We start from the raw sequence: 25,655 nt of genomic DNA on the forward strand, positions 1-25,655 counted from the left end.
AGAGTATTAGATAAGAGAGAGGAAATCATCAAAGATAATTCCAAGATATCAAAGAGAGAAGGTGAAAAGGAAATAATGAGAGGAACAGAATACAGTTCGGTTTCGTACAATGCGGAGTATGAGACACCAGGGGTAGACCCTGTGCAGACAACTAACATTGAGTTATAAATAGGGTACTGGAGTAAAGCAGGATGATTTGAAATTAGGCCTAGCAAATGCTTTGGCCAAGAGGGGCATACTTTAAGCCATGAATGCAGGAGTAAATTCAAAGAAGATTTTTGTTGAGAGAAAAAAAGGAAAATAGAACCTTGGGAAATATTTATATTGAGTGATAAGAAAGAGAAAGAAAATGAAGAACCCGCAAAGGAGGGAAGGAAAGATGGTCTAATATATGGGAGGAAAAGCAGGACAGTGCAGAGAGACCAGCAGGGAGAGGAAAGGTAGAAGGTAGGCAGTGCAGGTACTGCAGCCTCCCAGAGGCTGTCGAGAGAACAGAGTCCGATGCATCACGCAGACACCTTAGAAAAGGGTTCAGGAGCGCACAGAATGAATGGAACACCAACAGTAATGAACCAGTTTTTTTTTTTTTAAGTTTAATACTTTAGAAAGAAATAATGAACAGGTAATGCAAAAGCAGGGTGGTGAATATTTTTATGATACAGCAGCCCTAAGCCCATTTATAGACTGAAGAATAAAAACCAGTGTTAAGGGAGACTCTGCAATTAAATAGGCAAGGTGAGAGAATTAGATCTCTCATTTTACAGGGAAATTGGGATGATAAATATATGTAAAGGAAATTTGAAATCACTACCCAAGCCCAGAGAATCAGTAATTTTATTATACTAGTTCTTTTCTCTACTTCTTCCCGACATTGGTTTCTCTTCCCTGTAGCTAATAAGAACCAGTGTCTTGCAAAAATTGTTACATCCTCTTCGGATGACTTCACAAATATTCACTAACCCTCAGTAATCTCTGAGCATTAGGTAGAGGACAGATATTATAGACTTTGAGCCTTTAACTTTTCTAAAAATTTTTAAAACAAGTTATTTCAAAGCATAATCCATTTTTGTTAAATGCCACATTCTGTGACTTTCTTTCATGATAGATCCAATTCAAGTACTCGCTAATAACAAGCTTATATGTTGTTCTCATGTACTCCTGCATTGTCACAAGACATCAAGTTCATTATTTGTGGGGCATTTTTAACTTGTTTATTTAGTCTGTATTGTTCTCTTTGATGGTTAAACACATCCCTAAGGCCACAGTCCCCTGAACACACAGTATCTGCAATTACTCCTACTTCAGGGTGGTGCTCTGGAACCAACTAAATGAAATGTTATTTCGCTCTGCTATTAAATTACTGTAAAACTAAATAAGAAAATTATTTTCTCACTACTAGAAATTATACAAACAACCACATGGAGGAATTTTGAATATGAGTTTTTATAATTTCACAGGGAACAATGAATTCATAGTTGACGTCAAAATGGACCTTGAGGAGGTTTTCCTTTCCTCTCCAACTCCAAAAAAGAATTTCCTCCGACTCATTTATCCTCAGCGGTTTTAGCTAGGTTCGTGTTATCCATTTTATGCCAAGATCTCACGCAGTATGAGATGAGGGCATGCGTAATTTTTAAGAAAGCTTGGTGTGGCACGTAGAACACCACGTGAAGAATTTCAAGAAGTGGTAACTAAATTAACTTTGTCATTCAGTTTTCTGCTGTAATGATTTCCTTTCCTGTATAATCACTTATTGTCTCTTTGCCTTATATCTCAACCGGTACTTGGATATAAAGGAGATAATGAAAGAAAGGTGTATATAAATTTGAGCTACAGAGTGTAATCCCACGTCTCATGGAAAATGCACATGCAAATTCTGAACTTCAACCGTGAGAAGTTAACCCCGTGGAAAAGGAAGTATATCTTTTTTTTCAGGGAAGTATTGTAGGTCTCTCCAGGCAGGCCTGGATATTTTTTTCCAATTTTAAGAAAACCCCCCTAAATGTAGCCTATTCCATTTTATTCTTGACATTAGGTCTGAGAGGGGTGATTGGATCCTAGGCTCCTGAAGCAGCCTCATAATCCTTGGCTGCCATGCTAAGTGGCACTCCCCAGCAGACATGATGTCCTTGGGTAGTGGCACAGGCAGAGACTTTAAGCAGAGTGTAACCCCTCCCTCCAGAGGAGGAATTCCTGAGCTGGAGGCCTTAAACTCCACTGGCACCATGACTGGGCCTCCCTTTCAGAGTCTATGAACTTCCTAAGAAGATAGGCACATGCAGATGCATGCCAATGTGCGGGCTGTTCTTGGACACGAGTGTATAACTTTGCTTAGGTTGGGGTCAGAGAACTAAAAGCAGGAAAGAGCCACTTCCCCAGGACAAATCCCAGTCAGAATCTACATCCTCACACCTGGCCCCCAAGAGTAAAGCAAGAAGCAAAGGAGGAAAAGTCCGATGTGGACTGACTCCTGAAGCTCGTTCGGGTTCTCAGTGTGCCCGCAGGGCAGGGACAGGTATGCTAACAGACTTCGAAAGCTGTTTCCTGAACATGTTGATAATGGACTAAGATTCGGACAATGTGTTGCTCTGAAAATGTTTTCTTACCCCTTGGTCTGGTTGTTTGCCCTTTTTCATGTGAACTTCAGCCTATGCATGCAGTTTACGTGCCTTTACTTAACCTCCCTATGTTTCCATGTCCTCGAGTGCATGATGAGAATGCAAATAGTATCTATCTCATAGCATTATTATAAGAGTTAGAGGGAATGCTATATGGGAAGCCCCTAAAACAGACCAGACAGACAGCACTCAGTGAATCTGAGCATTAGCTATAGTTTCAGGGTTTTAAATTATTAAGTAAATATGAACTAAAATTAATGCGACATAAATGAAAGTTGTAGCAGGTGCTCCATCCCTCCCCCTGAGAATGACTGAGACAGAAGCCCTAGGTCTGTAGGAGGGTCTGTTCTTCACTTCAGGAAATGGCCAATGCCCTTCTCCTTGTCCCTCCTTGGATTCAGGCCTGGGCAGACAGGGAAGCCTCTCCATCATCTTTTTGCCTTCTTTTATTCCTTCATTTTTCTTGTGTTTTCTAACATTGGAAGAGAACTAATACTACTAAGCATCTACTTTTTGTCAAATACATTATATCATTCTTACAAAACACCCCATTTTACAGATAAGGAAACTGTGGTTCAGAGAAGTTAAAAAAAAAACTTTCGGAATGTTTTCTTCTTGGTGTAGGGAAGGCTTAGGGTATTATTTACATTATAGTATAGTATTAACCTGTTAAGTTCCTTTTTGTCTCAAGTACATTCTAATCAATGAGAGATTTTCAGATTATGGAGAGTGGATTTGTCTACTGTCTGACCTCAGAATGCATTGTGGAACCTGTGCGTGCCTCTACTGTGCACCCTTAGGCATCCTCTCACTGTCCATCTTCCAGCCCTGATACCTGAAGAGGCCAAAACATCAGGTCCTGAGAATGGGCAAACTGCTGTTCTGCCACGTCAGACAGCCCCTTCCAAAATGACGCACTTACAACTAAAGAAATGCATCTTTTACCTGTTTTGAAAGACAGTCTGCCTGGTGGCTTCAGAGTATTTTGAAATAAATCAAAATAGAAGTAAAGTTGCAAGAGTAAATGTGTTTCACTGCCGAGGAGGATTCTCTTAATCACTCAGTTCACTTACCTTCTTCCATTCTGAAGCAGTTCGCAGTAGTTGGCAAAAAAACATAATCTTAAGAAATTCAGTAAGACCTGTTGGCTGATTGTACCTAGTGAGCCTTTCCTGTCTACATAGGAAAGGTGCCTACATAGTTTGGGGTAATGCTTGTAGATAATTTCAGACATTTGCTTCTCTCAACTCTGGAGCACTTTTGCTGCTGAGTGTAGAATTCCAGAGACACACGGGTATGGAACTTGAGCTATAAGGCTTTTAGTAATAGTCGCAGATCAAGTGCTTAACTAGATTGTGTGCAAGTCCGTAGAAATCCCAAGTCAGAGCTTTAAAATAATAACTTACTGAGTTATCATTTCTACATCTCATATGCTGTATTCCTTAAATCACATGGCTAATCAGCAGAATCCAAAGACACAAATTAGATGATAACAATGTTTACAGAGAAAATATACGTGTAGCTTGAAAAGTAAGGATCCTCAGGGTTGCAATCCCACCAAAAAAAAAAAAAATGTAGCAGTTGCAATCTGAACTCTCAACATTGTAGCCAAGAAAGGACTGAATATAACAATAGAGAGAGTTTTAAGACAGAACTTCTTGGTTAAAGGAGTCTGGACCTTCGAGAAACATGTTTGAGAAAGAGTCAGAAGAAATACTAGGTAAGACAAATTAATTATTCCTGTTCCTTGAGGAATATTCTAGCAGTTAAATTATTAAATGCTTATTTTGGTCAGGTGGAAGAAGTTGTAAGGGCATAAATTCTGTCTATCTTGTTCACTGCTGAATTCTTAGCACCTAGCAGAGAAGGGCTTAGCCATTTTAGGCGCTCAGCAAATATTTATTGAATGAATAAATGAGTGAACGTGGTATAGGGAGAACTGAGCAAAAGCGAGAGCATAGTGTGTCTGTGAGCATCGCTCCAGTTTGTAAAAGTAGAGTTGCTGATTTTTTACCTAATTGTTTTCATTCAGCAGACCTACAAAACAAAGCGTATCACAGATACCCTCTGGTTTTTATGCTGGGAAAAGAGAATCCCTTTCTGTTGGCTGTAGGCTGCTACATGTTTTGATTCTGATAGCAATATGGCAGGGTTAAGGTCGACTTTGTAGGATAATCTGGTGCCTGTTTTTGATAGATATCATGAAAATAGACACTTATTTTCAAGATGCTCAAACAGATGATTAGGCGAAAGCTCCAGCAAACCTTGAAACAACAAAAAGGAAAGGTTTTCCCACTCCCACTTCCGATTTACTGTGCCATCCTGCAGAGGTTTCTGCAACCCCACAGCCTCCTCCTGGCTTCACCCTTCTCCCAGGTGAAAAAGCTTTGCCTAGGAAGTACAGCGTGTGACTGTCAGTCTAGCAAGGAGACAGTTCTTGAGAAATCCACTCCACACGCAGGGCTCCCAAGCCCCTCTCACGGGAAGGGCATGATGTGATCTGCAGCAGGCAGAGCTGGCCCAGGGAAACAAGAGGTTGGCATAGAATCCTGAGGCCCTCATGCTGGAAGGGCCCTCCAGAGAGTACTTCCCACCCACCCTCCCTCCACTAGCTGGACAGTAGAAAGATGTGTCAAAAAACAAATTCCTGGATGAATACAGGGAGGATTAAATGAGTGAGAGATGAGTTCACGCCTCCAGAAGTCCCTGCCATCCCACTTGAATAGAAAGCTAACTTTGAAGCCACTCTGTTCTCCATAGCACGGTTTTGTACATACTCAGCCCTGGAATATGCTTGCCATCTGCTGCCAGCGCCCAGGACTAAGGAAGTATCTGGGAGGGTAGGAGGAGGCCAGGCGGGAAGAAGAGAGACACTCAAAACGGGCTAATGATCTCCTTTGCGTTGGAGTCTAGGTTTCAGAACATCAGTCCCATACTTCAAGAACAAAACGCCAGTGTGTCTTAGACCACACCAGGCGCCGGCACATCAGATAAGACCTTCGCTGTGTGGTGCTCAGTCACCGAGCCTCGAGAAGTACTCAAAGTGAAATTAAAGGAGCAAACTGAGGAGACCGAAAGGAGAAAGGCTTAGCTTAAAACACAATCAGGAGGGCTCTAAAGATATGTGTCTTAGGGTTACAGTAGTTCAGCAATGAATCTACTAATTAAAGGGCTAGAAAATGCTATAGATCCCAGGAATTTAAGGATCTTAGAAGAAATGAGACATTTCTCCATACGCGCTGAATACCTGGCGATCCTTTAGTAGAATCTCAGGGTGAAAGTGACCTGGCTATTGTGCACTGCTGCAGATTTAAACAGTTGATTAAGAGTTACAGATGGCTGTACTAGAAGCATGGGTGGGTGGTCCTTTAAAAGCAGTAAAGGCTGTTAAGCAAAGCCAAGTAAGACCAGAGAGCATCTCTGCAAGGCAGTGACTAGCTGTCGGATCTTCCTAGTTTCCCTGATATTATCTGTATAAATTGTTGGTTATGGCACAGATTCATATTGCTAATTTATATACTGAAATGACATGCCAGCAAATAATTATTAATCTGGGGATATGCACTAGTGAAAAAAAAATTACAGTTAACTTTGCTTTTGAAAAAGGTTAGCTAGTTGAAGGCAAGTATTGTTATATATTCAGTAGTAGTTCTCTATCTCAAGTTTGAGAATTGGCAAGGTGGGGAAACAAATCCTTTTGGCCATGCAAGGAAATAATCTCATCAGAGATATATGTAATATAAATTTAGAAGCATTGACAATCCCAAGCATGCAAAAATCACTTTAGGGAGCACAGAGTGATTGCCCAGAAGTATGTCACACGCAGTGCCTTGGTGTGGTCGAAACAGTAAATATTTGTTGCTGCGTGAGCTCTGGCCTTGACTCCTGTCTGCCATCAGGAACAAGTCACACAACCGTGACTCACCCATAATTAGAAGATTAGTAATGGCTTAAATCTATCTTGTATACTGTTTCTCTTCTTAGGAACCCTATATGCTTTCAGATTCTATTTTATTTGTCCTACACCATCCTTGTGAAGCACAAGCTTCTTTCTTTTACACGTGGGATAATTGGTCCACAAAGGAATAACTTAATTCTCTGTCTTTAAATATGAAATGATTGATAACCATTATATGACACAGCTTATTGTACTATTTTTCACATTATTTCAGGTTTCCCAAGGAAAGGACATATTTTATCTTTCTCATTATTATTTTTAATTGGTTTTCAGAAAAGTTGAGATAAAAACAGAATTTAACAAATATCCCATGGAGATATTTGGTGTTCTCTTTTCTTTCAAGAATACATCAAGACCGTCTCTGCTCCTGTCTCCTGACTCTCTCGGCTGATAGCCAAAGTCCCATGCCAATTTTCAAATGAGTACGCGTTCATTCTAATAGCTGGATCAGTCCCCCTGACTGAGGAAGCAGCCTTGTAAATTCATGTCTGGAATCTGCAGAAGTTACTTTTGATTATAAACTTTAACAGTTGACCTGAACCTTTTTAAACAGTACTAATATGTGACCTGGTTGTGAGTTCAGCAATAAATTTATATCCTGTATGTGAAAGGCCAAAGAGAAAACTAGTGTCTTTTTATCCTCTCTGGTGACCCACACTAAATATTGCATATTTACTTTGTAAATGAGGACACCCAGTGGCCACCAAGTGGAAATATTCTAAACAATCCCTGACACTGTTTATGCAAATATAAATACCCATTATCAAAGCTGATTGATAGATAATCTCTGTAACATCTGTTACCGAGCAGTTTACCTTCACTAAGGTAGGCAAGAGTGCCTGGAGTTTGGCCTGATCACTTTTATATCACATCACAGATTGGCTGTCTCTTCTCACTTTGAGTTGCAAGGTTCCACTGAATTTTCAGATGACAGGAGGACCCAATGAGCTGTCTCTTGGGGGAAATGGAACCAAAGAGATGGGAGCAGTATGGCATGTGTCAGAAATCATAAATGAAGGAGCACAGATTGTGGGAAATGCAGTGAACACATAAAGAAACCAATTGCCTTAGACCTTGAATTCATACTGAACACTGAACTTCCCTGATGAGAGGGGGTACGGTGATAAAGGACAGGGTGAAGAGCATTACCCAGAACTGCAGGGGCACAAAGATCCCTGGGACTACATCATGCAGACATAGCTCAGAGAAAAGGTGCACCCTCAGGAGCCACAAGGTGCCTACTTGTTGTTAGCATGTTTGTGATGTGTGGTGGAGAGCTGAGCAAGTAAGCCCTCAGACAAGACCCACTCAGTGGAAAGAAGTGTGCTGGGTAGTGTGAGGGATCTGAAAATTTGTGATGGTAGTTGTAGTTATAACAAGGCAAGGTGCTAGCCTTCGGGAAGCTGGGAGTCTTCTTATAGAGATAAGGCGGGCACAAATGCAGAAAAATGGAAAGGCACAATAATCAATAATATACTGTTAAGGACTGTTAGAAAGTTCAGACCTATCCTACAACATTCAGGTACAAGAAACATTTCCTTATTTTTCTATAGAAAACTAAACCCAAGGCCCCTATCACTAAGTTAGCAAGAAATTTCGTCAAGTTTTAGGGCTCCCTTCCCCTCCCTAGACTTATACAAGACTCATAAAATCTAGGGATCAGTCAGATCCTTAGTCTTTAATGGTCTTCATCATCAACATTACTTGTCTACCTGACAAAGATGCCATTTTGGCTGGTACGTCTGACTGCCCGGTACTACTGTGTTAGTTGGGTTTAGACACACGCTTCACAATGGTCCTCTCTGTTGAGCAAGGGCCCAGCCCAAGAGCATCACTGTTCTTCTCAACTGGGTGTCTTTTTATGTCCAGGCTCCAAAAGTGTGCCAAGCAATCACCCCAACTGGAGTCGTGTACAAGCAGAGACCTCAAACCTTGGCACCTTCCTCATGTGAGGAGAAGTTGATTCTTTCTCTCCTCTGTCAGGCCACCTCAGTCTAACTCCAAAGCACCCATGTCCCCCTCCTCACCCAGAAAGGGCCCAGCTTCATTCCCCATAGAGGACCTAGATTCAAAAAACAAAGCCTTCTGTCTTGAGCCTTTGTTTTTAGGGCTTAACTTCTGATTTGGGGTCTAAAGTCACAAGTCCCTGGAGTAAGGGAGCCCAGAACAGTATGGAAGGTTTGGTCTTTCTTAATCACCGTATTATTATGAAAGTCTTCTAATTCCATGGGGAAAAAAACAGAAATTAATGTCTCAGTTTATTACCTCACCCATCAGTGGGAACTTGTTAAAGAGAAAACTCAGGATGGAGTTCAGTATCAAAGAAGGCTCCACAGAGAAGGAAGAACTTTGAATAGGGTTCTCAAACGGTACATAAGATTTGGTAAAGTAGAGAAAGCACAAGAATCTCAGAACTCAGGACAAATTCAGCAGGAGAAGAGAACTAAGAATGAATGCAATACATCAAGAGATGGCAAAATGTCCAACTTCTTAGATTAATGCAGAGATTTTATTTGGGGAAAAATGAGAAAATAAGATCAAATCAAATCGGCGAAGTAAGTCAAGATAATTAGAATGTTACCTATAGCAATAGAAGACTCTTACAGCTTAATATCTTTTTTCCTGTAATATGTAAATAATATAATAAAATATTATATGAGTATACATCAAGAATATACTAAAAATAAAATAAAAATACAATACCTTACTCCTAATGAGAATAATTACAAAGTATGCCTTCCACTTCACTTACTTACCAGTGTGCTTCCCAAGGTTTTAAGTTCTGACAACAATTATTTAGACTCTTCTTCATCTCAGCATGAGCCAAAAAGGAACTTACATCTTATTTTTTCTTAAGGAAATCCTGTGCCTGCTTCTATAATGGATCACCCTAGGTGGGCTGTTGAGATGTAGTTTCTGCTACTTTCTTAAACTGACCCACATCAAATCACCTCTGTGCTTCTATCTTAACCAGTCATCCAGCAAAACAAATTTACCTTTTTCCTTGGCTTTTCCTTGTTACTTTGAGATAGAAGGCCTTCATTCCTCAGTAGGAATCTACAGTCTATCATGGCTCAAGTCCACACTTTCCATAGAGAAAGAGTTTAGCCCCCTCCTACCAATAAACAGCTATGCTTAAAAACCAGCTGTCACAATGGAAGCAACTTATTTTTTTTCCAGGAAGACACAAGCAAAGAGATCATTTGAGCATGAATCTGAAGATATGCTTCAAAAGCATTTCCAGAACAGTAAGCAACAGAGGAGGTTCTGTGAATTGGGAAGCTCCGTGATTAGTCAAAAAGCTTTTTTAAAATGACACTATAGGGTTCTGTTTTCTCACTTATTGAAGTTCAGACAAAAGTTTTCCCAAAGTCAAAAAATTAATTTCTTACCTAACTATACTTCATCACCAGTTGATGATATTTTCCAAAGGAATGCCATTCCTGGGAGTTATGCTGGATCTTTGAACTCACTGAAGTTAAAATTTTGTTTTTCCTTTAAAAAATAAGTATATGATGATGCAGAGATCAAAAGGTGAACAGGTTAGTAAGTAAAAAGATGCTTGTTTTTTTTTGCTTGGTTGGGTGTTTGTTTTTTTTTTTTGGCTGCATAGGGTCTTTGTTGCTGCGTGCGGGCTTTCCTTAGTTGTGGCGAGCGGGGGCTACTCTTCTTTGCAGTGTGCGGGCTTCTCATTGCAGTGGCTTCTCTTGTTGCGGAGCACGGGCTCTAGGCACGCGGGCTTCCATAGTTGTGGCTCACGGGCTGTAGAGCACAGGCTCAGTAGTGGTGGCTCACAGGCTTAGTTGCTCTGCAGCACGTGGGATCTTCCCGGACCAGGGCTCGAGCCCGTGTCCCCTGCATTGGCAGGGGGATTCTTAACCACTGTGCCACCAGGGAAGCCCCAAAAGATGCTTGTTTTTATATAAACACTGTTTAAGCGTATAGTTTCTTCTCTTGAAAAATAAAAGACCTAATTTATTAACTGTTCATTTGAATATATGGGCCCTTCTTTAAGGCCTATCCAAAGCAAGTTCAAACTGCATCCTTTGTGAATTTAAGTAGATCATTTTGTTCATTTTTTTAGCCCACCCACGGATGCAGTATCTCTGTGTTTTTGTTCCCCAGATTTAGTGAACAAAGGAAAAGGTTACAATAGGGCAGCAGCTAAATTTGTAAGGAAAGAGCTTTAGGAAAAAAAAAAAAATCAAACTCCTAAAAGGTGTCTCAAAAGGTTTACAATATAAGAGGATTTAAAGGCATCAACCTCAGATTTCATTGATTTTTCTCCTTAGTCCCAGCATGTCCTCCCTCTTCAAGAAGAAGCCATTTCATTTCAGCTTTGGAATGAGGGCATAGGTGTCTTTCAGAATGTTGTCTAGGATTATAGCTATCCAATGCCTTTGTTCACAGCCTTAAAACTTAGCTTTCACAAGCTGTACTGTAGGAGAGTAAAGGTGTTTGAACTTTCAGTGTTTTAGTCCACTGGAATCAGATGCGCAAAGTATATAAATTCATAAAGTATGGGGCTTGATAATACCCCAAAATGAAGTGTTAACTTATGTTTAGAATTGGTTCCATAAAGTTGGTGTACAATTATTTGTTGATCAATTGTTTGATAATATCCTCACCTCATAGCTAAAAGGATTTAAGTTGGCTTAAAAGAATATTCAATACATTAATAAATAGGAAAATATATTTATCTATAGCTATAAAAAGGAAATCAGAGTAGAAGTAAAATAAGGAATTGAATGAGGTCGAGGATAAATTTTACATAGAAAAGCATACCATAAGTCCTATATAGTTGCTAAGATGTGGCCTAATATTTTTTTACTCTTTCAAGTAAAATTTTAATGTTTATTGGTCACAAAACTCATTTATTCATACAACTATAATGCTGACACTGGTCCCTTTATTGAGTTTACAATTATATAAGTATATGAAATACATATATGTAATACACATTTTGAAATAATTTTTTAATTTTTTATACAGTATTTAAAAGTTGCTTTCCATTTACAGTCATTACAAAATACTGGCTATATTCCCTGTGTTGTACAATACGTCCTTGAGCCTATCTTACACCCAATAGTTTGTACCTTCCACTCCCCCACCCCCTACATTGCCCCTCCCCCCCCACTGGTAACCACTAGTTTGTTCTCTACATCTGTGAATCTGCTTCTTTTCTGTTACATTCACTAGCTTGTTGTATTTTTTAGATTCCACATATAAGTGACATCATACTGTATTTATCTTTCTCTGTCTGACTTATTTCACTTAACATAATGCCCTCCAAGTCCATCCATGTTACTGCAAATGGCGACATTTTCTTCTTTTTTATGGCTGAGTAGTACTCTATTGTATATATATATATATATATATATATATAGATATAGATACCACTACATATGCTTCTTAAGGACCTTTAAATACTTAAAATGTGCTCCAGAATGGATGAAAGTTCACTAAATGTATGAATTACATATATGAATGAAAATTCAAGTAATATAAAAGACATAACCAACCATAATATTGAGATCCTTAATAGAAAAGCGTTAGTAATTTTAATATCTCTGTCTACCTGAAATAATAAGCAGTGACTATAAAAGTACATACAGGGTGCTCCCAACTTTCATTGGTCGTGTATTCCTGAAAATATGTTTGAAAGTCAAATTTCTGAAAGTTGAAGAATTGATTTACGTTTTAGGAGAAGAATTCTGTTACTGATGATAAAAAAAAAAAAGAAAAAAATGATGAAATTGCTAATGGTTCCTATAGTGCAGGCTTAAGACAATCTGGAAGATAAGGGAGAACTCTCATTGGGAGATGGCCCAAAGCATCCCCCTCATCACCAGGAATGGAGAAGTAAAGCAGCGCACCTCTCCTTGTTGTAAGCTGATGACCTTCCCGTAGTTCGCCTGCAGGGGCAATGAGAGCTGGGATATGCTAGGTGTATGGAGCCACGGTAGGAGAAAGAGGTCTTGGTCTGCCTACCACCTCTCACTTGCATAAGTGATTTCCCCAGAGCCACCCTCCAAAGACTGTGGAGATGCCAGTGAGATAGAATGAGCGGGTAGGGACAAGCAGGACCATCTGCTGTAGATGGTGGAACCTGTGAGCAAGCGACCCCTAACCTCCTGTGGTGCAGAGGCTCAGCAGGTATCCCCTCGACACGTAGGTGAAGTATATACATGACTGAGGTCTTGCCCCTGGCAGGGCAACAGATGTCAATTTGGGGAGGAAGAGGCCTGAGTTGCCACATGCATCCCAGCTTTCTCCAGCAAGAACTGGCTCTTTCCCAGTGGGACCAGCTTGGTAGGTAGCACCAAAATGTGAGAGTTTAACATCATCACTAATCACCTGATATATGAAAGAGCAACTTCAGCATGCTATCAAAGCACAATCTGGGAAAGGGTGTGATAAGAGGCTGGCTTGTGGAGGCCTGGCCACCTGGCCCTATTTCATGTGCTGACCCACTTAGCGCACGTGAGCCTGGTGGCCCAGATTGAAAGCTCAAGGGCTCTTCAGCCCTGACATTTGACTTCGGCCTGTTGACTTGACCAAAATTCATCTTGGTTTTAATTTGAGAGCTGGTGTTTCTTTCCAAGCCACAGAGACTTCCAATTCCCATCTCCCTCTACAACACCTCACCCTTGCACTAGTCTCATTTTATATATCCGGGCTGAGAAAGGACTGGATTTCACACCTAATTAAAAGAGATTGTATTGCCTGCTGTTTCCTTTCTTGTTCCTTTTCCCTTGTGCACAGGCAGCTTTTTTATTCTCATGCTAAGTCCTATCCCTGGACACCCGCCGTTTCAGGGACAGGCAGGGCCTGGGTTCCTACAGCACAGAGAGCCAGGCCCTGCATCAGTTATTTCACCACAAGCAGAATACCCCTCCAGTACTCACTCCTGCCTCAGCCTCATCCATACCGTGCTCACTCACAGAACACGATCACTTAGAATACATGATCACTTTCAGGAGTAGAATTCCTTGTGTGTTCTAGTGAATGCCATCACAGGCTGACTCTACATTTTTACTCTAGTGGAGAGAAGGTAGGTTACTATTTTAAAACACACAGAGAACTATTTTTATCACTTCTTTCATTTTGCCCCATCAGTTCTTTGTTCACACCACCGTGGGGTTTTTTGGGGAGGGGAGGGTGACGTGGCATCCCCAGACACACAAAATCTTTGTAAAGTTGTATGGTTTTGTAGATGAGGGGGGTTTTTTTGTTGTTTTTTTTTTTTTTTTTGAATAGCCCAATTGCCTATTCAGTGCCAATCTAAGAAAGAATGGAGTTAACATTTTCACACCATTCCTTCCTATACAGTCTCTGAATAACCATCTAATCAAGGTTTGTTTTCAATGGGGAACAAATCTTCTACAGTAGAGTATTTCAGATTTATTCCGTTGGAATCTATACATTAATGCCCACTGGATGAAAAGGACCTGTTTCACAAAAGCCTGGACATTGCCTTGCCGTGGCAGAAACTTTTTCCCACTGTGTTAGTGTTAAAAATGAAAGAAAGCCTGGGAAAGGACTTGCTTCAGCATTGTGTGCTGGAGGGACGAGGCATGCTTGAATGGACCGGCAGGGTCCCCCATCACATCTGTACACATATCAGCAAAACGATTCAGCCTTTCACGGCTGCTCACTGCAGTACAGGACCAGTGCTCTCGGAGAAACGTTTAAAAATTGTGTCTACAAAAATCCAGCTAGGCTAGTCAGGTCAAGTTGTATATGTGTGCAGGTGTGAGTTTGTCCCTGTGGTTTTTAATGAAGTTGGTAACAACATGACTGCAATAACCGTAACTCAGAATATTTAGCGATTTTTGTTGCGACTCTCTCCATAGGGTTACCTGATTATGTAGATGGACTTGACCAGTTCAGTCCAACAAGCAGTTGGAATTTTCTTCTTGAGACTCTGTGTGTGTGTGTGTGTGTGTGTGTGTGTGTGTGTGTGTATGAATGTGTGTAATGTAATGATAGCTCTTATTGTTGACCATTTCCAACTCTAAAGCAACCTCCGTCATCACTTTCAGCGTCTTTATCTTTTCTTCTACGTCCTGAGAATTAGGATGGCCCTCAGTCTTTGGACAATCCAAGTTTCATTCATCAGCAATCCAGTATCATGTGATAAAAAGAGTATCAAGGGGCATGGGTTCTAATCCCACCCCTGCCACTTACTAGCTGTGTAAAACATTGGGCAAGTCATTTAGATACTTTGAAAGCCTCGACTTCCTCTTACATCAAATAGTAATAATAGGACCTGTCCTGAAAACATATAGGATTATTATAAGGAGTAAATGAGATGATACATGTGAAAGAGTTTGTACACTGTAAAACGCTACATGGTTATTAATTATTATGATAATTGTGATTGAGCTTCTTCCCAGAATTATCAGAAAGAAGACAACTCTTTGTAATGTATGATAACTCTAGTGATATAACTGCAAGTGGTGCTATGTGCAATTCTGTGTTTCAAGAGTGTTTTCACCTGTGTGGAAAAAAATTTTTTTAATAAGCCCATCCTGCTCAGAGATGGTGATTTTATCAGAGACTCAACCAGTTTTAGTACTTACCATTTTACTTAAATGATGGAGATCTTGGTGATAGTAAAACTGTATATAGAAAACTCTACATTTTAGTGCCAGGCCTCACTTTTATCTCTTGCACTCTTCCATTTATAAACTTCAAAAAATGTTCTTTATTAGATGACTGAGGCTATGTTGAAGTCCCAAGGCCTAGAAACATGAACAGCATGCTAATTTATGGATAGGTATAGAAGTAGCTGGAGAGCATACTGGACAAACCTTTTCACACAGCTTTACAGCAGACCATGGACACCTAAGGGCCAGACTTCATTCAGGGGCAAAGAATGCAATACAGTGAAGCAGATAAGAGTGTGAACTCTAGAACCAGACTGCCTGTGTTCAAATGCCAGCTTGACCACCAATTGCCTACATGGCCTTGAGTGGATTTCCTAATTTCTGTGGCCTCAGTTTCCTCATCTGAGGTATGGGGATAATAATACTACCGACATCATAGGGTTGTTGTGAGGATTCAATGAAATGATATACATAAAGTAGTTAGAACTTGACACATAGTAAGCTCTGGAAAAGTGTTTGCTCTTGTTATTACTGCAGTACACATGCATCAGGGACTCAGCAAGATGTTGGAATTTGGTGTGTTGACTGATTTCCTGAATTTTCCTTCCTAGGTTATTGGGCCCATCCTCTGGTGTCATGTTTTGTATTAACACAGCTAGAGAGGATTCATCATGATTCCTTACCCTGACAAAGACAATTTGTTTTATATAAAAGAAAAAAAATAGAAACAGTAGCCTAATGAAATATTTTAGGCACATAGCAGACCGAATGGAAGTCGGAATGAGAAGGAATTCTCTTATGTAAAAATCTGCACAAATCCTATCACTGAAAGAGAACATAGAGCGCATAGGCATTTACTAAGTTAAGTGGATATATGTGAGGCTGACTAAATGTAAAGTTGAGAGCAAAGGAAATGAATTAGTATATAAGAATGAGGTCATATCCACTGAGCTCAGACAGCATGAGGAGGTAGGGTGTAGCAAGGTAGAAAATCTAGTTGAGATTAGACTTCCCTGAGCCGGCCCTCTCTCCTAGGGCAGAGGAGAAAGAACGTGAGGAGGTGGACATTCCTCTGTGTGTAGGCCATTACCTCTGGGTTACTTCTAACAAGATATAAGGATCTGGGTCACAGCCAACAATCCATACTTGGGTCACCTGATTTTGAAAGCCTACTTACTTGGCCTCCCTCAAGCTGATCGTTGAGTTGTGAAGGCAAGAATGGGGAATCTGACTGAAGAATGGTTTGGAGAGAGGGATTCTTTAGAGAGGTAAAGTAGAAAAATAGGAAAGCCCTAAAACTCAGTGTTATAGACACCTGTTATCCTTCTCAATCTGGGGTCTAGATGTCACCAATATCATCCCTTGCCTGCACAGCCTGGGGTATATGGGTGGCAATAGGTCAGGCTATCCACATCCTCCACGTAGCTGACTGCTGCCTTCCTACTGGGAGCTGTTTGATACCTCCCTCTAGCAAGCACAGAGAGCACCCAATTCCTGGGTGATCGTACATCCCACTCAGGGTTTACTACTGCTGTGCTGACCTAATTATCAACAGCGCTCCCTTTCACTCTCAAAAGTGCGCAGTTTGAATGGCAAATATGGTCACCTAGTGTACTCCAGTCTCCCAGGTCAACACTGCCATCTTTGACCTGTTTAATATTTCTTCTTCAGTAAGCCTCAGAAAATTCAGACAACCACCACATCACAGACAGCCACCCTAGAAAGTACTCAAACAGGTTGTGAGAGATGATGAGAAAAATGCGTAGACATAGAAAGCAGTGGGCAAGTGCCCCTTTAGCCAGCAGATTGCATCCTGGAGCCTGTCCCTCAACTGGAAAACATGGTGGCAGCTGTTGGGTGGATATCTTAGACTGGGTTGAATTTTCCAAGAATTTTTGCGTACCTCATATGGATTTGGGGAATGTGTGGTATAAATTAATAGGAAAGGAATTTAACTATAAGTATTTTTGCTGTCTGTGAATAAAGTAAGAAATTTTGATAAGTTAAGGAAAATGTAAGCTTTCTTAAAGGGCTTGCTTAAGCCTAAAGTGGAGGCAGAGTTTCATGAGAACAAGTCTTGCATTTGCCTTTCAGTCCCTCTTTGCTGAAGTTGTAGTATAGCAGGCAATGACCCATCTGTGTTTTAGGCTGCTCTGCTTCAACTGACAACCCTGGCTGAAGTTCCACGGGGTTAAAATGGATTCAATACACCAGAATAGCTGGAGCGCTGCTGGAACAAAATTCAAGGCCTTGTTCCCCTAGGACATCACACCCACAAGTTGACCCTTGTGCAAAGCCACAGAGCCTGCTTGTGTCTGCAAGGGGGGCGGGGGGTGCTACCAGGGGCCATGAGCATTGCCCACCTGAGACCTAGATGTTAGGGATGCAGTCAGCTAGCTCTGACCCACGCCCTGCCTTGTGTCTCTTGCCGTGCAGGTGACATCAGTTGCAAGGGGATGACCGAGCGCATTCACAGCATCAACCTTCACAACTTCAGCAATTCCGTGCTCGAGACCCTCAACGAGCAGCGCAACCGTGGCCACTTCTGTGACGTGACGGTGCGCATCCACGGGAGCATGCTGCGCGCACACCGCTGCGTGCTGGCAGCCGGCAGCCCCTTCTTCCAGGACAAGCTGCTGCTGGGCTACAGCGACATTGAGATCCCGTCCGTGGTGTCGGTGCAGTCGGTGCAAAAGCTCATTGACTTCATGTACAGTGGCGTGCTGCGCGTCTCGCAGTCGGAAGCCCTGCAGATCCTGACGGCCGCCAGCATCCTGCAGATCAAAACGGTCATCGATGAGTGCACGCGCATCGTGTCGCAGAACGTGGGCGATGTGTTCCCGGGGATCCAGGACTCGGGCCAGGACACGCCACGGGGCACTCCCGAGTCGGGCACCTCGGGCCAGAGCAGCGACACCGAGTCGGGCTACCTGCAGAGCCACCCGCAGCACAGCGTGGACAGGATCTACTCGGCGCTCTATGCCTGCTCCATGCAGAATGGCAGCGGCGAGCGCTCCTTCTACAGCGGTGCGGTGGTCAGCCACCACGAGACGGCGCTCGGCCTGCCCCGCGACCACCATATGGAAGACCCCAGCTGGATCACGCGCATCCACGAGCGCTCACAGCAGATGGAGCGCTACCTGTCCACCACCCCCGAGACCACGCACTGCCGCAAACAGCCCCGGCCGGTGCGCATCCAGACCCTGGTGGGCAACATCCACATCAAGCAGGAGATGGAGGACGACTACGACTACTACGGGCAGCAAAGGGTGCAGATCCTGGAGCGCAACGAGTCCGAGGAGTGTACGGAAGACACCGACCAGGCCGAGGGCACCGAGAGTGAACCCAAGGGCGAAAGCTTCGACTCGGGCGTCAGCTCCTCCATAGGCACCGAACCCGACTCCGTGGAGCAGCAGTTCGGGCCTGGGGCGGCGCGGGACGGCCAGGCCGAATCCGCCCAACCTGAGCAGGCTGCGGAAGCCCCGGCTGAGGGCGCCCCGCAGCCGCACCAGCTAGAGACCGGTGCCTCCTCCCCGGAAAGGAGCAACGAGGTGGAGCTGGACAGCACGGTGATCACCGTAAGCAACAGCTCCGACAAGAGCGCCCTGCAGCAGCCTGCGGTCAACACGTCCATCGGGCAGCCACTGCCAAGTACCCAGCTCTACTTACGCCAGACGGAAACCCTCACCAGCAACTTGAGGATGCCTCTGACCTTAACCAGCAACACACAGGTCATTGGCACAGCCGGCAACACCTACCTGCCGGCCCTCTTCACCACCCAGCCCGCGGGCAGCGGCCCCAAGCCTTTCCTCTTCAGCCTGCCACAGCCCTTGGCAGGCCAGCAGACCCAGTTTGTGACAGTGTCCCAGCCCGGCCTGTCAACCTTTACTGCACAGCTGCCAGCGCCACAGCCCCTGGCCCCATCCGCCGGCCACAGCACAGCCAGTGGGCAGGGCGAAAAAAAGCCTTATGAGTGCACTCTCTGCAACAAGACTTTCACCGCCAAACAGAACTACGTCAAGCACATGTTCGTACACACAGGTGAGCGCAGGCCCCCCCTGGAGAGCTGGCAGCAGGGGGAGGGGCTGAGGGGGCTGGGGAAGTGGGGGGGGCAGGACAGCAGGTGCAAGGGAAGGTACGGAGTCATCTTTCAGATTTTAAGGAAGACCCCATTGTAAACCATCTTCTAGAAGCCCCGACTATGCCCCCATCACAGGAACCAAGCGCCCTGTCACCGAAAGACAAAGTCACAGAAACCCTTTGTGGAAAGGGGCCAAATGAGAAAACCTAATACAGAATTTGCAGGCACAACATTCCTTAACTTCACTGAACTTTGAAATATGTTTTTGATCCTCGATGGTTAGAACTGGAAAAGTCCTTGGAGATCATATACTCCAGTCACCTTGTGTTACAGACCAAAGTCATATAGTCAGAGCAGGGATATGAGGGTTTTAGTCTGTAGTAAGTTTTATATGAACTATCAGCTTGAGGAGGCCACAACAAGGCTGATGCAAGTGCAGGCTGCATTTATGGTCCCTGAAATGAGGAGGAGTGATAGACTTGCTCTGTTTTCTAGTGCTTGTTCTCTGTTTTCCACATCTAGCTACCACAGTCAGTTCTGTGTACTCCCTTTTGAAAGGACAGTAGACTCACTGGGGCACACTCAGAGGAGCATGAGTAAGATGGAAAGGGACGTGAAGCCATGGCATATGAGTCGTTGCTGAAGGTGCCAGAGGTGTTCAGCAGTGCCTAGGTTTGAATTGAAAGTGCCTACTGAGCTTTGTCCTCTTGGCAGAGTTGCTTAACCTTTCTATACGTTAGTTTCCTTGTCTATATAATGGGGATAGTAGTGCTATTTCTTTCTTGTAGTGCTGTTTCGAGGATTAAATGAATTAATATATATGAAGTTCTTAAAGCAATTTCCAGCACATAATAAGCACTGTATAAATGGTAGCTATTGTCCACACTGTTAGCATTATTTAAATGGTTTGGAGGGAAGATCCCTTAAGCTTGTTCTGTTTGGGTCCAAAATGTAGAAATGGACCAATGAATGGAAGCTATAGAGAGATTCAGTTCAATAAAAGAGGAAGTTTGTTAACAGGCAGAGTTGCTCTAAGACAGGCAGACAACCTCCAAAGGGAGTGAGTTCCTGTAATTAGAGGTGTTCAAGGAGAGAATGGAAGATCATTTCATAGTGATGTTATAGAGGCGATTCAATCATCCATCAGGTGAGTAGTTGGGCAAGATGGTCTTTCATCCCTGGAGTCCATGATTCTAGAGCTAAGATCTCCTGACCTACCAGCCAGTGCCCTATCCTAGTTCCGTAATGGGACAGGCATAGAAGCGAGAGCTCCACGGATGCTCCTCCGCATATAATCATATGTGACATGATTTCACATGCATTCTCTTGTACCTGAAAATACCTACCGCAATGTTGATCACCATATTTGGAATTCCTATTATGAGAGTCACTCGTCTCTCTAGGTAAACCTCTAGTTCCAGAATGTCCCTGTTAAATGACAAATAAATTGTCCGGGGGAAGTTACATACATGAATTAACAATACATGAAAACAAGTTGGTTCCTCAAAGCAGCATTGTTTCTCAGGTCAGCTAGCAGGAATAGCTAGGGGATAGGACATAAAGCAGGTCAATTTAAATTGGGGAATAGAAGGGAAGGACAGCAACAGACACATCAACATGGAAGCGAGCAACTGAAATAGAACATTACTTAAGATGCAATTTTCCTTCTTTGCGGTTCAACTTAAGTCAGGACAATGTGTAAATCCATGTATGTGCCTTTATGTGAATCAGTGGTTCTTAAAGATGAGTTTTCATACCTCCAGAAAACATAGTGACTCATTACTGAATTCAGGAAGAAAATCAGGTAGTAGTAGTAAGTCACTATGTTTACTTAGGGTAAATGTGAATATCTAATAACCTGAGAGCAATCGAGGACATTTTCCGTGTGGTATGGTATCATCATTATTTAGTAAATTAATCAAATAGTAATATTTTTATTTATGTGGCAATTTATGGTTTACAGAGTGCTCTCCCATAGTTTATGTCCTTTCCTTCTCTGAGCAGCTATCTTATAAATCCATCAAATTAAGGATTAAGGGGGAAAAAAAGAGATCATTTGTGGAAGTATACTCTTAGCCAAAGTTGACTTTGCTGGTCTTGGACCCATGAACATTTCTACTCTCCCCTTCTTTGCATCTCTTCCAGTAGACCTAGCAGATATAAAGCTTACACACTCTGTTAGATCACGTATTGAAATAAGGCTTTAAATCTGGAACATAAAATTTTTAGCGTACTACCGAAAAGTGTCTTTTGGGTGTATAAACACATTTATTCAATGGATTCACCAAAGGATTCTGTGGTTAACCCAAATAACTAGATTTGCCCATAAGAAAACCAGCAATGGGTTTGCAAATTTAGACATCACAGATACAAAAGCTACAAGTAAAGTCATTTTATAAATCTGAGTTATGCTCAGAGGGTAGCCTTCAGCTCTCTAGTAAACTATGAAGTTCCTCAGTAAATTATGAAGGTCTTTGTATTGGTGTGTGTAACCTGGCCACATCCAGGAACAATAAATGTACATATATGACTCAAGCACCTCGTTTAAAAGAATCAACACTCTTCCTTTCGCCCCCGAATCATTGGGCAGTGGCAGTTTGGAACGGTCATCTCTCTATCAAGACTTTTGTCTGAGTGAAGTAGTCTATAACCTAACAAAGTTTAGGAACAGTTAGTCTAGGCTTTCAAAAGGCAAGACAGCCTGAACATATGGAAGTAATTCAGGACCTGGATTCACTTTGGCCGACATTTCAAAACAAAGTTTTCTCCAATTTCTGGGAAAACATCAAAAAAGTGGGGCCTCCCGACTTTACAGGAGCCCAGTGGAAATGATAATAATCCACAGCAGAAAGTCCAAATGTTAGTCTAAAATAAGATTCTAGAAAGTAGATACTTTCTAGAATACTTGGAAGAGTAGAGATGGATTCTGTATTCTTACCTACAGTCTAACATAAAAGAATCTTCCCAAGAAAGAGTAGCTTGACAGAGCTAAAAGGAAAGAAACTTAGGTTCTCGGCATCACAGCCACTATGCATGATAACTGGCTTTGCAGGTTAGCAACTGCAAGTTTTAATGTAAATGATTCCTGCTTTCAACAACTGCAGAGAATCGATTCTGAGATCTGAATTCTAACTCTATGTTAATGATCCACATATTCACTGAAAGGACGTGATTGTAACAAATAAGTAGTCCATCGTATTCATCTCGGAGCTAATCTCTACCTTAGAGAACCAAGGAAGCTCTGGTTGTAGAGAATATTCCATAATGATTATAACACTGAAACTTAGAGTAGGGACATAAGTGAAAGACGACTGTGCTGGAATTAGATTATTTGGGTTCAGTTTTGGTTCCTCTAACTGTGACCTTATGCAAGTCATTTAATTTCGTTACCTTCAGTTTCTTTGAGTTTAAAGTGGAAATAATAATCTCCCACCTTTTGAGTAGCTGTAAAGGTATTACGCATGTGAGAGCTTTTCATAAAAGGTAAAGTACTACTTAATGATTTTTTTTAAAAAAAAAAAAATCGTCATCGTTACTTTAGCCCCCTCCTCTCCCAGAAGCATTGAGTTTTTTTGCTCTATCTCCAATCTCTGAGTAATAAACTCTTGACATGTTTCCTTCTTCACTGGAATTCAAATGCTGAAGCAATGTGATACCCCTTGGGTTTCCCTTGAACTTCCTCCATAACATGAACTTTTTTTTTCATCCCTTAAGGATTTTTTCAAGAAAATCTCTCACCAAACCACTCTATCTACTGCCAAACAAACCATGGTAGGACTTCATCTCTTCTAGGAGTTTCTCAAGTTCGCTTTACTGCAGCTTCATAAAAGTTGTGAGGAAGAAAAACAAGAGTTAAGTACACATTTGAAAACAAGAGAATTGGAAAAAAGCAAAGATAACACAAACCATCCTGTCATGGAACAAAGCAGGACTCCTCTATGCCCTCTCCTAAGAGAAAAAGCAAAAGTCAAAGGAATGGGAGGGAAGGAAAAGACAGAGGACATAGGAGGATAAGCCTGGGTATGAACGTGGATGTGGAAGCCAAGCAATAGGGAAAATTCAAAGATAACGTGGGAGCAGTACTTCTCAAAGTGTGATCCCCATAGCAGCAACATGCAAATTCTCGAACCTATCCCAGACCTGAATCAGAAACTCTGGTGAGGGAACCCAGCAATCTGTGTTTTAACAAGCCCTGATTCACACTAAGTTGGGAATCGCTTCCCTAGATGGCCTGGGTGATTGGGAGGAGGATGGCTTCAGGTTGCTTTTGTTACATAACATTGTTCCCCAAACTTCCACTCACAAGAACCTATGTGTTTGGAAAAAGTAAAACATAGTTATGGACAACAGCTTGATTTTATAGTGATAAATTATGTTATGGAAGCAAATATCTTGCGTATGGAAGGTTCCATGGCAAATGTACCCCTTCTGGCAGTTAACATTGACTTTTAACAATGACTTATCATTATATAGGTGCCTTTATGCCTTCCCATTAGAATGCAAACTTTGTGAAAACAGAAACAATTTTATATATAATTACATATATATGATATATAAAGAAATATATATCTTCTACTTCAATATACCCAGCATAATACCTTACACATTGTAAACATTCAAGAAATATTTAATCAGTGAATGAGTTGAATCCTTCTCTAATGATATCTAATCACTTCCAAATGGAAAAGTGGCCTATTTCCAGAGTTGTTTATTTATTGTATGATGTAGTTCCATAGAAATAATGCAAAAATGCTTTGCACATTTACATATTAAGTACTTTCTCCAAGGATCTGAGCACGTTTTAGATACCGTGTTCTGTCTGTTCGTGCTTTGCCCTATATAACAAAGTTGCACACATAATAACAAGACTGACTAAGATGGCGTTCAGGGTATTTATTTATCACCAGGTACAGGGTTGCCAGATTTAGCAAACAAAAATACAGGATGCCCAGTTAAATTTGAATTTTTGGATAAACAACAAATAATTTTTAGTCTAAGTATGTCCCATTCAATATATGTGGTGTAGTTATACTAAAAATGTATTCATTGGTTATCTGAAATTTAGATTTAACCTGGTGCCATGTATTTTATCTGGCAGTGCTCTTCAGACAGAACTTTCTTTTAAGACCCAATCTTAGGACTTTTGCTTTAAAATCCATAGATGAATACAGGCATATGTAGTTGCTTAACAAATATTTGTTGAGTGAGTGAATGAATGTTCACTCAATTTCCAGGAGAAAATATGTGAGCATGCTTTCCAGGAGAATTTAATTCAGGGGACTTATATATAAATGCATTATCTTCTCAGCAAGACTTAAGTTTCTTTTTCTTTTCTTCTTTTTCTATACACAAAGACTGTATTATATCTGTGTTCCCACTTGTGTTTTCTTCACCAACAAATGGTAGACATTTGGGCCTTTTCTGAATCATAGTATCAACAGCCCACCCGATAGTCACTAATGCCCATTAGTGTCCTCTGGACGATTAATAATTTTCTTTGTTACTTTAAGAAGCTCAGCTATTTTGGCCATGAATTTTATATAAATAGATATAGTGATGATAGTAACATAACAATGTCATCCATATAGTAATAATAGTGAGATCAAGATCGTGATGTGATCATCCTCATATAGAGCTTGGGCTGTTAATTGTATCAAGCCAGTGAAGTAATGAACAAGTATAAGGTTTGAAGTGAGAAAGCCTTGATTTTACCACTTTCTGACGGAGTGACTTTAGGTAAATTCTGTAGTCAATCTGAGCCTCAGTTTTTTGTCACATAGGTACAGATTTTAATAGTACTTAGTTTACACGGTTGCTCTGAGAATCAAATAACATAATTTATGTGAAAGCACTTACCTGTAATACTTTAAAATTACCCAAGCCATTTAGGAACTTACATGTTATGTTTTATAGCAGCATCATACATTTTGCAGCATAATCTAGAGAGCAGGAAATTGTTAACTGGAGAAGGAGGGGATATCTGGCTCAGCTGGTGTCATACTCTCAGCTATTACTGACTTGTAGAGGGACCTGCAGGATGTTATTCTACCACTGTAATGGAGACACCATCTTCTGGAGCTGTTAACATCTACCCCCTCATAAAGTTGTAAGAAAAGTCAAGTAATGTGGGTGAAGGTCCCTGAGATCTTTAAAATTCTGCTTGACACCACAACTTTTTAGTTGTTGCTAAAGCCACAGAGGTTTTGTGAATGCAGTGTGTCCCCAGTAGGCAGTCCCCCTAGACAGCCTCACAGGCCACGATGGCACCAGGACTGCATCCCTGGAACTGGAGAGAAAGGCTGGCAGGTGGTCGTGAAGGCCCAGTTCCAACTCGACTCCTCTGGGTGGAGAGCAGGCTCTTCACAGTGAAGGCTCTGCGTGACCCG

General features: G+C 41.8%; 1 protein-coding gene across 3 annotated transcripts in view; it reads left to right on the plus strand.

Moving 5' to 3' along the window:
* The window catches only part of ZBTB20 (zinc finger and BTB domain containing 20), a 56,618-nt gene that overhangs the window by 10,702 nt on the left and 20,261 nt on the right, over positions 1–25,655 (plus strand). For 2 of the 3 annotated variants that reach the window (XR_008617529.1, XM_028493428.2), the window contains exon 3: positions 17,625–19,229. Coding sequence is in view for 2 of the 3 variants with exons in the window: in XM_028493428.2 (XP_028349229.1) it covers positions 17,625–19,229 (1,605 nt within the window). In the remaining variant the exon portion in view is untranslated. Of the gene's footprint in view, positions 1–17,624; positions 19,230–22,983; positions 23,144–25,655 lie in introns of those variants that run through there. The other variant, XM_028493430.2, reaches the window with a different exon arrangement.

The sequence above is a fragment of the Physeter macrocephalus genome, chromosome 1, assembly GCF_002837175.3.
Source record: "Physeter macrocephalus isolate SW-GA chromosome 1, ASM283717v5, whole genome shotgun sequence".
NCBI classification, from domain to species: domain Eukaryota; kingdom Metazoa; phylum Chordata; class Mammalia; order Artiodactyla; family Physeteridae; genus Physeter; species Physeter macrocephalus.